Genomic DNA, 15713 nt, shown 5'->3' on the forward strand with positions numbered 1-15713 from the left:
ATTTGTATGTTGACACACTGAGTCAAGCCTGTCCTCATGGCTGGTGTCTGCTCAGCTGCTTTCAAAGGAATCGTTAGTTTTGTTGACCAGCTTTATCATTCCCCACCAAGAGCACTCCAGTTTGCATATGTCTTTAGTGTATACATGTCGGTGGATGGTCCCTTGTATTTAAGGAAGTATAAATTATATTGCAACAGGTGCAGACAAAGCTGAGCAGGAAATGATAAAAGAAATCGAATGTTTGCCATGTGAGGGGAGACAAGAAGACTTTGGTTGGTTTAGTCTACAAAAGTGAAGTCCTCATAGATTAAAAAAAACATTAAAGCTAAAGAGATATGATTTATCAAATTATCACATCCTAATGTTGTATCATGCTGTTGCCTACGAGCAGATTGTACCGATGATGCAGTAGGACCTCTCCTATCTCCCGTTGCCCTAAAAGGGACAGGAGTGCGCTAGTCCTCTGTATTGTTTTTTCTTACTGAACTATGCAACATCTTGCCGACAGCAGGGCTTTGCTCAGCCTCCGGCAGTATTTCTGACCAGTATGGACAAAAGGGGTGGGAAAACAAAGAGCTTTTCTTCAGGTAGTCTTGTAACCTGATCTATAAGGTGACTCAGCCTCTTCTAACAACAGCTGTTTCAGGGACATGCAGTGGTTAGCGTGCAGTATCGAAGTCTGTGCTGCCACTTCCTGATTTCTGCCTTGTGAGTGATCTAAGCTGGGACATGATCAGAGCATTTAAATGGACTTCTCAGCCACCCACAGAAAAGAGAGGCCAAGGACAGTGGGCTGACGTCGGGAGACAGCACAGAGGATCAGAGGCCTCAGGAAAGAGCCCACAAGCCACTTGTGCAGAGCTGCTGCTATCAAACTGATGAAGATAGAAACTCTTGGAAGAAAAGTACGTGCAAAGTCCTGCTAGGGAAAGAAGTGCGGTTTTGTTTTCATGTCATGGCTCACTTCTGCAAGCCCTGAAAGTGCTGTACAAGGTGAAACAGATCCTCAAGTGTACCAATGGAAGAGACAGGTATGCTTCTTTGTTTAAAGTAATACTGTTCTACAGCATGAAAACACAGCCAGGGTAACGAGCATTGCTTTACAGCTCAGCAAATTATCTTCTTTTTCTGTCCTATTAAACTGCTATGTACATTGTTTTGTATAATTTTTGTACTTTACTCATAAGAAATACAGCTATTTAGAACAAGACTTTAAACAATGCATTAGCTTTTCTGATGCATTTTCAAGTGCTCTGCCCTTGAACACTTGTATCATGGCAGATAACTTCCAACACAATATGAAAATTTACATACATATATATAAATATATCTGCATATATACCCACATTTATATATATACGCATACACACAAAAATAAAAGCATGTGTATATAAAAACTACATTTGCTTTATCTTGACATTTTCCCTTTGAGCTATCTCTTGCTATCATCTGTGAAAATTATAGGGTTACTGATACTTCTTAACGTATTTTTGTTTTTTGGAAAATTGGTGCCAGTGACATTATATATAACAGCTGATTGTTAAAATGATCGAGATCATGTGCTCTATGGATGATGGAGAATTGTGGAATGAGTTCTGTGTGAGAGTCTGTACTGAGGGAGAGGGAATCTGTGTGAGCACAGAAATCCGTTCATGAGGTCTGGTGTATTACAGGATCAAGGTCTGAGCACAGGTCATTCCCCCTGCAGTCAAGGGCACACAGTAGTACTCAATATGTACCTGTCTTGGTTTCGGCTGGGATAGAGTTAATTTTCTTCCTAGCAGCCGGTATAGTGCTACGGTTTGGATTTAGGATGAGAATAATGTTGATAACACACTGATGTTTTAGTTGGTGCCAACCAGTCAAGGACTTTTCGGCTTCCTGTACTGCCCAGCCAAGAAGAAGGTGGGGGGCACCCAAGAAGCTGGGAGGGGACACAGCCAGGGCAGCTGACCCAAAGTGGCCAAAGGGATATTCCATACCATGTGATGTCATGCTCAATACATAACTGAGGGGTTTGCTGGGAGGCGGAGTGGCTCAGGAACTAGCTGAGCATTGCTTTTGGGTGTTGAGCAACTGTGTGGTGCATCACTTGTTTTGTATATTCTTTTATCATTATTATTATCATTGTCATAATCTTCCTTTTCTATCCTATTAAACTGTCCTTATCTCAACCCATGATTTTTTCCTTTTTCTTTTCGATTCTCGCCCCCAGCATGAGCAAAGAGCTGTGTGGTTGTTTTGGCTGCTGGCTGGGTTTTCCACGTAGTCCTCACAAAGCAAAAGTCAATGAATGTCTGCTTAGTTGTTATGACTGAGTGCACAGTTAAAAACATGTGTGTGAGGAAGAATGCTAGAATTCAAACTAAAGAAAGATCATTAATGTTTAGAGAAAAACAAAGAAGCTTCACAGTCACCAGATGATGCTATAGCTTCTGTAGTATAAACAGCAATAAGGAAAGAATGTGTATAAATTATTATAAAGTCAAACTTTAATTTACCTGTGAATTAGCCACTGAAACTGTGGTCACTGTAGTACTGAACTGTACCAAACAAGCTGTCTGGGGGGCTTGTTTTCTTCCAGCATTGGCACACTCCCAGTGTTCATAGCTGGTTGTTTTCTGCACTATCACTTCAGCTTTGCTTTAAGGTTAATGGGGTTTCATTTGTGTGTTCCACCCTGAACTTGGGAGCCTGTGACATCGTTCAGGCAAGGATGTCCTTGTACTCCCTGTTGCACACCTCCTCCTCTCACCTTCCTGACTGCCAGGCTGGTCTTTGGCATGAAGAATCACTTTGGTGCCAAACTTAACCTGGTTTCCCCTCAGAACAGGGACATCTCAGCCTTGCTTCTTTAATGTGACCACAAGATTCTGAACTAAACCTGGGGATTAAGTGAGGGGGGAAGCAGTAGGTTAGCCCTTCAGCGCCAGGCGGGGTGGGCTTAGGAGCAGTCTGCATTAACAAGGCAGCAGAGTGGTGCTTGTACCACTGAGAACTGGGACCACTGAGTCTGCTGTGCAAATACTGGGCATTACCAGTTCCTTTTGAAGGAGAAGAAATGAGTTCAGAGTCTGGTCCACTGAACAGTGCTTTTCTGATATAGAGTGGAGGGAATGGCAGGGAATTCTCACTGCATCTGCCATTATGAAAGTGGGTAAGCAAGAGTAAATGTTACTAAACTTAATTCCTTCTATGTCTGCTCATCCCCTGAAAGATGACATTCAGAGCGGCCAGGATAAGCAGGAAGAGGACATCCCAAGGAATTCCCCATTTGACTTTGTTATAAAACAGTTCCAAGGGAAGAGGTCCTCTTCTGGAAAAAGAAAAGAGCAGCCTTCAGCCATCAAAAAATTCTTCAGGGGCTTTGACTTTGGGAAGTCTGAAGGCAAGGACAGAAGGGAAATTGAAGAAACAGAAGTAAACAACTCTGGAGCTGATGATCAGAGTGAGAAGCAAGATCTCTCTGTAGAAGGTAATGCTGGTACAATGTGCATGTGTATATATTTTAATTTCATAGAAAATCAGTTACTTTCTTGATAGCCAAAATGCTGTATTTTGCTGCCTGTAGTTTATCCTTTAGCCAGGATTTGCTTCTGATTGGAACATTGACAAGGATGTGCCCTCTAATTTGATAGGTGCCAAGCAAGGAGTGGGATCCATGTTGCTGAGGAGGGATAAAGCTTTTGGGTGACCTCTCTCTTGATCTCCAATGTGAGAGGTCAGTGCTGGAGTCAGCTCATTAGTTGCAGAGCTTATTTGATTTCAAAGCCAAGCTTTGAGCAGTAGCTTGGCTTGTTGTACTTAAGATTGGTCTCTGTCTGCCCTGCTGCTAAAGCAATCTGAAGACAACAAGAGCAGATGTTTCCTACCACTTCACGCTGCTGAGGGGGAGGGGAAGAGAATGGAAATTCATCGTGTATGTTATTTTGCACACACAAGAATACTCTTTAGATCCACACCAGAGAAAATCAGGCTATTTTTAAAAAGGAGCTGGAAGGTGAGACTTAGAACCCATCCTTTGTCCTAAGAGTTTTCGGTAGGTTTGGGGAAACAATGAGAGGACAACTACAGAGAGTGGGATTGCTATTTTGTGTAATTTTTGGCTGCTTTTTTCCAGCTATAGGCATTAAATGAAATCACTGATTTGTTAAAGGGTTTAGCAATGAATGTAAACGTGATTTTCCTTGCTGTACAAACTGTATGGAAGAAGAAGGTAAGAGGGGGTTGCTTTGCAAAGCCAAGAAAAGCAGAAACTGCCTTACATAGACAATGTATGAAAATGAACACAGGCTGTCATGAAGGAAGCAGCAGGTTCACTACACAATTGTAGGGTCACTCGGTGCTAACTAATCAAGTACAGACTGTATTGCAGCAGTGTGGCTACAGTGCAGGCACGCAGAGGTGGTTATATGACTTGTGCATCCAGAATAGCTGCAGTTCAGCGTTTTGCACGAATTTCATGTCCTGGAACTGGTGGTGCAAATATCCAAAGTCACTGGCATAAGGTAGCGTGGGAATGTGCAATAGGAGATTCTTTTCTCACTCTGCATCAGGAGCTTTGTAGTGATCTGATCTATGGTGATCTTATCACTCGGGTTATTGGTCCACATTGATCAAAAATAGAGCCTGGTTTACTGACACATTTAATTCATTTCCTAAAGTATTCACCCAACAGCCACAGACAGGTTTTACACTTTGTGTTAGTAGCAGAGGTAACCAGGGCCCTATTTCTTTGTTACTCAGATGGACTTTCACATCACATTTCTGAAGCAGAGTCACCATCTGGTGAGCAGAGATTTAACCAGTTTATGCAGAAACTGGGAAAGAAACCCAACAGCAAAAATCTGGATCTAAATAATTGTGCATTAAGTGCCGCAGATGTAACAGAGCTGGGTAAATACACATTTTATTCAACTAGTCACTTCATACATTTCTTTAATTCTTATTTGCCTATTCAATTATTCACTCTCCTCTTTTCCCTTCCCTTTCTTTTATACAGGCCTGGCTTTATTTAACATGTCATCTGGTGGTCCCAGGTCCTTGACAAATGTTAACTAATAAATTAACATATTTATATAATATATATTATATAAATTATGTAATATATATATATAGATATAAAAGTCATACAGGTCTGTGAAGCAGATGAATGTTCTTACACTCTGTAACTGAAACAGAGTGTAAAGAAAACTGAGGTACAAATTGTCATGGCTTTATAATGCTGTATTGGGTATAGAAAGCATCTCTCTATTAAGACATATTGGCATCCAGGGTGTGCAGATAACATGCAGACAGAACGTGCTTTTTCTTTTCTTTTTTTTTACAGCTTCCTTACTGCCGTTTCTTCCAGAGCTGGAAGAGATCAGCCTGTCCTGGAATGGTTGTGTTGGTGGGACTTTGAAAGCTCTCACTGTTCATCTTCATCATGTGAACCTGTTAAAAGTCCTTCGACTTAACAACTGCAGGCTGACAGCTGAGGATGTCACCTCCTTAGGTACAGGATTTCATTTACATTTACTTCCAGACAGCTTGAGTCTAATGTAATCCAACTCATCTCTTCCTACACCTACCCCTGCTGCTTCCACACTGGGCAATGTAAACTCCTGCTGTGAAACAGTAGGAAGAACCTGGGCTTATGAGTGATCTTATACATTTGAGGAGCTCTGCTGAGTTCATTCCTCAGGGCATGAAGGTTTCACATTCAGCAGGGAACAGAATTCAGTCCTATTTGCAGGAAAGCATGTTTTCAATTTGGATTAGTACTTTTTTTTTAGCTAGCTTTCATATCTAATGGTAGACAGAAGAACTGAAACAGAGTCAGTCATAATAGGGTCACCTTAAGTCTTCGTGCTGCAGGACAGATGCAGTGCTCAGCACAAAAAAATGGATGGTGTTTTGGAGGAGACTTAAAACCAGTGCTGAGTTGGAGCTTTATAATTTGTTTTTGCAAGTCTGGGAGAAGCATATTCCTCTGGGTACTTGTTTGCTTGGAGTGCCTGCAACCCTGCTTTCTGCAAAGCATGAGATTTAAAGGTTTTAAAGGTGGTGTTGTGTACTCCGGTTCTGAGTCACTTACCTCTGGACCTGGAGTTTACTCGGGGTAGGTCTGTGATACGTGTCTAAAAGAAGGGCAAACTCAATCAACTAGGAATTCTAAAAAAAACCTACTGCTTATTTAACAAGTTCTAAAAACTGGTCTGAGTTATAAAGCTGGACTTTATTTCATTCATATCAAGGGTTTTTCCAGGAAAGGTTCATAAATAAAATTACATATATGATGGTAGCTCAAAAGTAGGTCATGCTATCTGTTGGGGCGGAAAAATACATCTCTAAAAAAGCTGGTGAAAATAATTGGTCTATTCCTGATGAGGCTAAAACCTGTGTTTCATTTTCTATCAGATTTTTTCAAATTTATTTCATTCTTTTTCAAACACTTTTTTCATACTTTTTTTCTCTTGAGTTTTATTGGTTCTATTTCCAACTGATTTATTCTGCCTGGTTCTTCTGTGCTCTTTCCTGCCTCCTTCTGGCTTGGCCTCTGCTGAGACAGACACAAAACTGATCACAGGACTTGAATTTCTAGTCAAAATGGAAAATTCCCTTGACATGTGGAATAGTAACAGTCAGTTTGCATTGATTTTGCCTGTGATTTTGGAAATAGCATGCCTATTTAGGCCAATACTGCCTGTTTGACTATGATGTCCACATCTATCTGTGGAAATGTGGTCACTTGTGGACTCAGTGAGTTCTTTTTAGAAATCAATACCTCAAATATAACCATAATATCAACTTCTCCTATGTGATTGCTCAGAGCTGTGACTGCAAGAGGTGGTAGGAAACCATTCCTGGAGTTATAGTCCTTTATTTATCTTCTGGGTGGAAAATGTGTCTGGAATGCCAGTCCCCATGTCAAATAGAAACAGGCTATGCTGCAGAGGCAAAACCACTTCTCAACTGTAGTGCATTGCTCAGTATTCAAGACTGAGGCAATAATTTAAAATAAATGCAAAAATAAAAATTAAGACATGTCCTTTTCTCTCAAACGTGGATATTCACTTACAAAACCAGAAATAATTATTTTTCTATTGTAAATCTTTTGTGAAGAATTAATTATGAAAACACACAGACATGAAAGGGTTTTATTATTAAAATATAATTGTCAGTTATTAGGTTGATGACAAGACTTTAGATCAAAAATTTGTGTATGACACTTTGAAATTGCATTTGCATATGGTCTGATTAATTGATTGTTCTCGGGAATGAGTTTATGCAAATGTACATCTACCTCTCTCCTCTACAAAGGAAGTCAGGAAGCTGGATTTTTGCAGTGGGATGTTAGTATTACAAAGAAGCACTAACAGTTGACATTTGCAGGTGCATCAAGCCTGGATAAGGCCAATTTTTCTGAATCTAAAAAAAATCAGTGCTGTCTGCCTTGAAATCATGGGAAAGTTAGTTTGGGTTAAAACAATGCTCATCTTGATTCCTTATGAAGTGAGTCAGAAATGAAACTTTTAAGTTTCAGAAATAGCTGTGAGAGGACTTCTTTCATCTCCTCCAAAATGACCTGTGGACACAGTGCAGAGGCTGTTGGAATAAAATAGAGCAGAACTATACAGGACAGTAAATTCAAACTTGTCACTTGTATTGATTTCCCTATAGACTAGACTTTCTGGGTCCTGGCACAGGTCTACAATGATGGCCAAGCAGTCTGTGTGTGCTGTGACAATGACTTGTGATCTATATTGATCCTTAGACAAGGTGAGAATTTATACAACATTGCTGCAGTAGCAACAATTCATGGCATACACTGATTTTCCTGGCAAGCCATACGAAATATAATCATTTGAGAATTAAGTGGCTAACCTTCCCCTTTAATATATCCAAAACTTCTATTTTTGTCTTGCACCAAAATTGATACCTAGAGTGGATCATCTTAGCTTCTGTTACAGGAGAGGCATTTGAAATTGTTCCTCAACTTGAAGAACTGGATTTATCATGGAACAGTAACATAGGTGGAAAACTATCACTCCTGACAAAAAAACTCCAGAAAGGATGCAAGATAAAATTTCTGAAAATTACAGACTGTAACCTCACGGCAAAGGATGGAGAATCCCTTGGTATGTGTTTCCACATAGCTAGACTGAGAAAGTGGCTTCACAGAAATGTCCCTTGTTTGACTTACTTAGATTATGGCTGTATTGAGCTCAAATTAGTTGAAAGTTAATTTATTTCAGGCTCTGCATTATAATGGTATTTACCACACAGCATTGGGATTTTATGCACTTCCTTCCAAAGATGAAAGTTCTCTCTTACCATGTGAGGTGGGGTTGAGAAGAAGAATAGCTAGAGCTAAACCACAGTCTGGCGGCCTCAGTGGTCCATATTTGCTTGGATGCTTTGAGACCCTGAGCAAGTCACGTGTGCCAGAATTTCCAACATTCATTGTTTAAAATTAAGCAGCTGAATATGTACTTTGCCATGGGATGGGAAGGAAGGCCTGAGGGATGGGAATGTAGGCTGAGGGCAACCACTGAACACCCCTCCCCTCTTTCCTCACGCTATAGCCTAATCCTGTGTTGTCTTTTGATCTGATTCTGAGGTTTAAAAGATATTTTCTCCCTAAAGACAAGCCCCTGTGCTCTCATCTCCACTGCATAAGATGGCCCATATGCAACATACAGTCCTATATCTTTTCATTAGAAATTTTTATTTCTCTTTGTATTCCTGCTTTTTATTCCCCTGTATTTTTATTACTGTCCTTGTGTTTTTCAGCATTATTTTCATACAGATTTTTCACTGATTTTGTTGATTCCTATCGAATCCTTGTTTTGCTGTATTTTTTAGGTAAAACAGGAACTTGGTAAGTCTAAACCACACATATAGGCTTACCCAGCCTACCTCTTCCTGTTTGTCATGATGCTATATTTCTCCAGGGTTCATCTGTATATATTCCAGACATTTACCAATTCTCTTTTTCTTTTTTTCCCAGCTGAAATTCTAAATGTGATCCCAAACCTCGAAGTATTAGATCTCTCTATCAACAAACACATTGGCTCCAGCATGAAGGTTATTGGTCAGGATCTGAAAAATGTTCCAGGCTTGAAAGAGTTGAACTTGCACATGTGTGGATTAAAGCAAGACAGCCTCCAGGGCTTAGGTTAGACTTTATGTTCAGAAAGACTTTCATTCTGAATAAATTGTACATCTGAAAACCATTTAAGAAAGGCAATGAGGTGGGATTTTGCTGATGGTTTGGCAGTATTAATGGGCAATCGTTATTTGCTGTTTGAGGATTGATAAAAGACTACAGAGACTTTCAGCAGGAGTAGCATTTATCTTCCCTGAGCTCAAGCATGTGAAAGTCAGTGGGGAGAGTCACCCTCCACACCATTTATCTGAGACACATCTCAGGGTAGATTAATAGCTCTCTGGACATCCTTCCTCTCTCCCCAGACAGAACATAGACAAGGGCACAGACATGCTAGCTCACTTTTAACAAGCTAATCCTACTCTCAGAGGGGAACCCAAATTCACCATTAGCACTTAATGAGTGTCCAGTGAAGCCATATGAAATGGGCTTATTATCTGTGTCTCTCCCTAGTGGAGGTCTTATCCACAAGACAAAACAACTGGCACTAATTAGCACATCCAGTAGTAATTTCGGCAAAAGGCTGAGGACTGAATGGATCTAAGGGATGAGCTGGCCTCACCTTCACCTGCTCTTTCAGAGAAGAATGGAGTTGCATGGATGGGAAGCTTTGCGGTATTACTGTATGTCTGCTGTGATTATATGCTGAAGCTTAGTCTAAGAGCTTTGCCTGCAATACCTTGTGCAAACTTTGACATTAAAGTAAATAAACGCTAAAGCCATGACCTGTGCTATTGTAGCAGCTGGTAACCAGCAGGCTCCCTTTTCCATTTCAGATGCTGCTTTACAGCACCTTGCTGGGTTAAGAAAATTAGACATATCGTGTAACAAAGAAATTGGTGGTGGCTTTAAATACTCAACAGCTCATTTGGCCAGCTTGAAAAATCTCGAAGTCCTTGATCTCCACCAGTGCTGTGTAACAGAAGAGGACGTGACCATTTTGTGTAAGGACACGTTGAGGAAATCCGTTAAGAATCTAGGTTGTGACTTCTGAAAATATCTCAAAAGCATAAGAGATTCTATCTATCTAACCTAGTCTAGCAGATCTCAGCACATTTTCATTAGGCAATTCTGGAAGTGCAGTGTGGAGGATGGCTTTCTTGATCAATACAGAATGGGTTTTTTGCTGTATCAAAGGAAATCTCATAGTGTCTGATCCCATGTGGAGCTAAGGAACTGAATACTCCATGATTCAGACCCATGATGGGAATGTAGTACTGCTTTTTTCGATAATCAGTAATTTTGGAAATATCCAGGGACAGTTTCCCCACTGGTATAAACTGGCACAGATCCAAGATACATATGTGCGTGTAAATGTAACTGCCTAAAATTCCCTTGGTGAACTTTAAGTCAAGTAGAGAGTGATGTTAGGAGATCTTGCATTGCTGCTGCTCTGTGCTTTATAGAAAAACTGAAGACTACAGTCTCCAGGATGAATGGATCCAACTCATAAATACTATTGGGAAGAAAAAGACATTTCCCATTCAATCAGTGAGAAAGATTATTTTCCTGTGTGCATTATCATAACTTTTTGACATTGGTTTTTACTCTTTAGAACAACAACAACAAAAAATCCCATAACTCAAACCCTATATTGCCCACATCTTATTTTCCATGATAAAGCAAGCCATTTGAAAAGCTGCTGATGAAGCATTGGGAAGTATTAACTATTAGTAATAGCAATAATGATTTATTTTTAATTTCTTGACCAATAGAGAGTAATAATATTAACATAAAGGAGTTTCAGTTAGCAGTGAAGACATTTGGAAATAACTCCCATCTCATTTAATGTTAAATTCCCTACTTCACCTAGAAAATTTCAACAGAAAGCCGTGTTCTGACAACCTTCCACACAGTATGTAATACCTAATTTCTTAAACATTCCCACTGAAAATGACAAGGCTATTTATGGTCTAAAGCATTACTCACTGCAAATTTGAGTGCCAAAACTTGGCCTTGACATTTGGATTGATTTATAAAGAAAAGCAATGACCTCAGGCAAATATAAAACTACATATTTGTTCTGGATTGGTGACTGTCTAATAAATATTTCATGTTTTATAGCCCAGGTGATACCTTTACTCTCCAGTCTTCAAGAGCTGAATTTATCCTCGAATAAAAATGTAGGAGTCTCATCTGATCCTCTTCTGGGCAGGCTCAGGTTTTTACCAAAGTTGAAATCTGTGGCCATCAGCAATTGTGGTTTGGGCAAAGAGTCATTTTCATTACTAGGTAGGAATGTTTTTTTAAAGTGTGTCTATTCTCTGTGTATCCTTGTGGGACAAAGCACTTCATTGTCCTCTGGCTGAACTCCAAAGATCATGGTTACATTACACCACAGGTCCCGACTGAAAAAGCCTGTAAGGAAACTAGTGCTTCATGGGACCTGGTTGCAAGGGAAGACTGTTGTATGTTTTCCCCCATTATACCTGGCTGGATGAAGTCCTTTTAGTCCTTTGACTGATAGAGAGCTTTTGAATACTCCCTAATTTTGGAAGAGAAAGCAAAACATGATTTCATATTATGCTGTAATTGTAGTTTGGTTGTAACACTGCATTTGCAGTTTAGCGGGGCAAAATTTTCACTGAATGTTTTTCACCTCACTGCAGGTGAAAGTTTCAGTAGAACTTTCTGGGATAGAGTTGAGCATAGGGCAGTGGAGGAATAGGGGAAAAGGTATTGCACAGCCAAGAAGAAAAGTCCAGTCTAACACAGGATATGTAAATTCAGCCTCTTTTGCCTACTTATTGCAAATCTCAGTGGATTAGCGGCTACACTATCCCTTTGATAGGCGTTCCATATGGCACAAGAAATCTAAGTACAGGGGGACCTGTTAGTTACTGTGTATTGTGCACTTACTTACAATATATTTTGTACTGTTTACTAGTGACATTGAAACCTATAGTAAAACTTGACTGCCTTCAGCAGAAGCAGTAGCAAGCTAAACTGGTCTGAGGTCCCTGCAGGAAGACTACTATATTTATATCATTACAATTATGTAAGAGTGACATCATGGAAATTGGTGTTGTCAAAAGATACAGAGCATTTCACCTTGCATAGTGAGTTCACAGCAAAAAATTGGTGTCTTTAAATTGATATAAAATAGTTTAAAAACAAGCTGTTATATTAAATTGACTTCAGTGGGACAAGGTCAAGCAAATAACGTAAACAGAAAGACAAGAAACTTCTCCACAGAGTCCTTAAAAATTCTATAGACAGGCCCTTCTTATATTCTTTAAAGAGCACAGGAGATATTTTTTGACTGACTTTTATTAGGATAAAATAAGTTATTCCAAGCACAAGTAGGCAGCCTGTTAGGAGCCTATTTACTGGTGAATTGCTGGTGAGATGTCTATTGAGGCCATGTTGTTTTCTCTTAGTAAGCAGAAGTTGCTGGTCTTAATCTTTTCAGCCGAGGCTGCCCTTCACCTTCCTGAACTGGAGATATTAGACCTTTCTTGGAATAAGTGCGTTGGTGGGAACCTAAAGCTGCTTTTGGGAACACTAAAGCTTGCAACGGAGATTCAGGTGTTAAGACTGAGCAGCTGTAACTTGGTGGCTGAAGATTTGGCACTTCTAAGTACGTATAACATGGTATTTACTAGCAGTCAAGGAGCCAGGGCATTTAGACCACAATTCAGAAGGGACTTGTTCCATGGGTTGAGCACGTTTTTGCATAAATCAAATTAAATGATGGAAAATACAGCAGTATTTTTCCCAGAAAGGGTTTTCATTTTGCTGAAGACTGTCCCCCCCCCGTACATCCACAGTGCAAAAGCTGCAAAGGATAAAAATGCAAAGAATTTTTTATCCATTTTATCTATTAATATAAAAATGCAGCATTTAGAAAATGTAGCTTTTGCATCTGTTTTTTATATTTTTATATTATTTAAAGCTCTGAGGACTTTTATTTTGCTCAGTTGCTGGTTTTGGGTTCAGTAATTTATGGGAAATGTACATACTGACAGCCAGTAATACAGGCACGACCAGCTCTCAGTCCATTTGGTGTATTTCTGGAGTCAAACTATTATGGGAGAATTAAAACAGAAATATTTTAGCCCACCTCTTAGCAGCTGCTGAGAAATACTGGAAAACAGGAACCCAACAAAAGAATAAATACTAGGATCCTTTTAAAAACCTGGCTATTTTATAGTCATTCTTGTGATTCTATGGGCCTGACTTATGGGTTTGGAGTGTCTGAGATTGGCAATAGCTGTGTAGCAGCTGTTAAGGCCCTGTCATCTGAAGGCTGGTGAGATGAAGCCTGAATATTTTTGACTTTACAAACATTACCCTTGATGGGTGTCTCCTTTGCCAACCATATATTAAGGATTCTAGTTCCCTTTAGGGTGTATTAGGCCCATTACCCTCCCACAGTGAGAGGTGGCTGTTGTAATTATGCAACCTCATCTAGTTTTGCTTTCCTCTTTCTAAATCTCCCTGTAAAGCCTGTCTGCCTCTTTTAGTTGGCACTTGATAAGACCTCCTTCCAACTGACTCAAATGTTTTCAGGTTGCCATACAATTTTAATCTGATATTTCTGTCCCTTTTGAATTGCCTGTGTTTTAAATGTTGTACACTCCTTCAGCTGTGATAAAACGTTCTTTCTGAGGTTAACAGCCAGTGATTCTATGTTGCTGAGGAGTTGAATCTTTGACTGCTGAAAGGCCTTAAATAATATGGTATTATTTTAAAAGCCTTTAAAGCAATTGCCAGGATGTATTAGCTGTGTTTGTGTCTGTAATTTCTTGCAGCGTCACTGACGCAGGATGGTCATCTAGCCAGATTACGGAAGCTGGATTTGAGTTACAATAACAACATCTCTGATGAAGGGTGGGTCATTTTCTGTCAAGGCTTAGCAGTATTCAAAGAACTCTCCGAGCTGGATGTCAGTCTTCGTCCATCGTCCTGCCGTGACTGTGGGACGTGGTTCAGCGAGTTGTTAGCAGCACTGACAAAGCTGCCTGCCTTGGCAGAGCTGGGGATGCAAAGATGGGTCCCTTCGGAATCACAGCGGAAACGACTGGAAAGCTTTAATCAAGACAACAAACGAAACATTCGTTTTGACTGTTGATGGAGATTGAAGGTTTCTGGAAGGCCTTTCACAAGCAGGACATGAACCAAATACTATGTGTCTCTGACTTAGAAGACTACCCAGTTTTTACTAATCTCATCTCATGAGAGCTCTTGAAATAGTTCCACAATTACAGAAAACTGTTATTTAACTTCTGCATGTGTAGATCATTACATTTAATAACATATTCTTTCAGATTCTGTGGGCCATGCTTACTCTACAAGGTACGCTTAATCTTCGTGTTGTGAATACTGTCAAAAGAGCAATCATGATTTCATATGGACACACTGCAGGTTTGCCGATGGAGGGAAGTAGCCGGGGTGTGTGCAGCTGGGTGGGCAGTGTGAATGTGGCCTCATGTACATAATGAAAATGCCTCTAATTTGAAAATACTTGAAAGCTCTACATTTTAAAATTTATTTTCTTCTCCCTCAAAACTTTTGTCTCTCTGTGAATGCATTAAATCTGCATAACCGTGAGATTTGGAAAGCATCCCAACAACTCAGGATTGTGTATTAGTCCAGTAAGGAGAATACAGAAGGAGCTGTTCTGCCTCTGCACTGGCCCTTGATACTATCTTATAGTGTAGATGAGTCCTGTGTACAGAATCAGCATAAAATCAAGGTAAGAAACAGTTGATTGGTATCTTTGCAGGTCTCAGGGGCAAGGGAAATGCTGTGGTAGGTTAAATCAGAGATATGTCCTGCTACCTTAGCAAGGATTTTGGATACAAAACTGTCTATAAGCGTTCTGGATAAGGCTATGAAAAGACTTTAGGATATGATACTTCGGGGATGCATCCTGAACTGTTTCAGCCTTACCAAGACTGCACTTTCTGTACAGACCCTTTTATGACATCCAGCATGAAACCAAACTTCCAGACCTAAGAGTCCGATCTAGAACATATGAAAGCCAGTGGGAGTCCTTGCAGTGCCTTGAATGCTTCCTGCATTCAAGATTAATCCATTAACCTTCACAACACCTTGTGACATAGACAATGTTCTTATCCTTACCTTAAAGATGAAGGAAATAAGCAAAGTCTATTACTCAAAGCCACAGGGCAGCTTCTAGTTAAGAGCAGAGCACCCTGCTCTGTGCCCAGGACTTGTTAGAAAAAGCACCAGCTTGGGACATGTAAGTGGCTCCTCCTTTTTTTATTTGATAATTTCTTACTTGGCATTTTATTGTAGTTGCTTACACAGAGCCAAATTCTGGCCTAGTCACTCGTGTCATGGAGCATGTTAACCCACACGTGAGCTCAAAGACTGCAGTGGGATTATTCATTGCTAAGGTATTTTAGGAAGTAAAGATATTAGATCTGCCCACTGAGTGAGAAGTCTTAGACAAATCCTGAGGCAGCTTGAGGGATAAAGTACTGCTCAATTAGCCCTGAGTATATCTACATGCTGCCATCAATCTCCTGGAGGAGAGGCACAACAGGATCATTCAGTGGCAGTTTCCTAACTTGCTAGGACCCCTCTCAGC

General features: G+C 40.1%; 1 protein-coding gene across 1 annotated transcript; it reads left to right on the forward strand.

Annotated features, from left to right (window-relative positions):
- Window positions 1-714: 714 nt before the first annotated feature.
- On the forward strand, window positions 715-14506 carry LRRC31 (leucine rich repeat containing 31). The gene is made up of 10 exons (XM_075761866.1): window positions 715-1031; window positions 3218-3475; window positions 4747-4896; window positions 5330-5497; window positions 7956-8123; window positions 8996-9163; window positions 9931-10098; window positions 11219-11386; window positions 12567-12734; window positions 13909-14506. The coding sequence occupies exons 1-10, from the start codon at window positions 1019-1021 to the stop codon at window positions 14226-14228; spliced, it is 1749 nt and encodes a 582-aa protein (XP_075617981.1). The 5' UTR covers window positions 715-1018; the 3' UTR covers window positions 14229-14506.
- Window positions 14507-15713: the final 1207 nt, after the last annotated feature.

This window comes from Balearica regulorum, chromosome 9 (assembly GCF_011004875.1).
Source record: "Balearica regulorum gibbericeps isolate bBalReg1 chromosome 9, bBalReg1.pri, whole genome shotgun sequence".
Taxonomy (NCBI): Eukaryota; Metazoa; Chordata; class Aves; order Gruiformes; family Gruidae; genus Balearica; species Balearica regulorum.

What these genes read in the sequence shown, in the direction of transcription:
- LRRC31 (XM_075761866.1), top strand. An exon ending in CGCAGATGTAACAGAGCTGG is followed by an intron (nt 4,897 to 5,329) that starts GTAAATACACAT and finishes TTTTTTTTACAG; the next exon opens with CTTCCTTACTGCCGTTTCTT. An exon ending in TGAGGATGTCACCTCCTTAG is followed by an intron (nt 5,498 to 7,955) that starts GTACAGGATTTC and finishes CTTCTGTTACAG; the next exon opens with GAGAGGCATTTGAAATTGTT.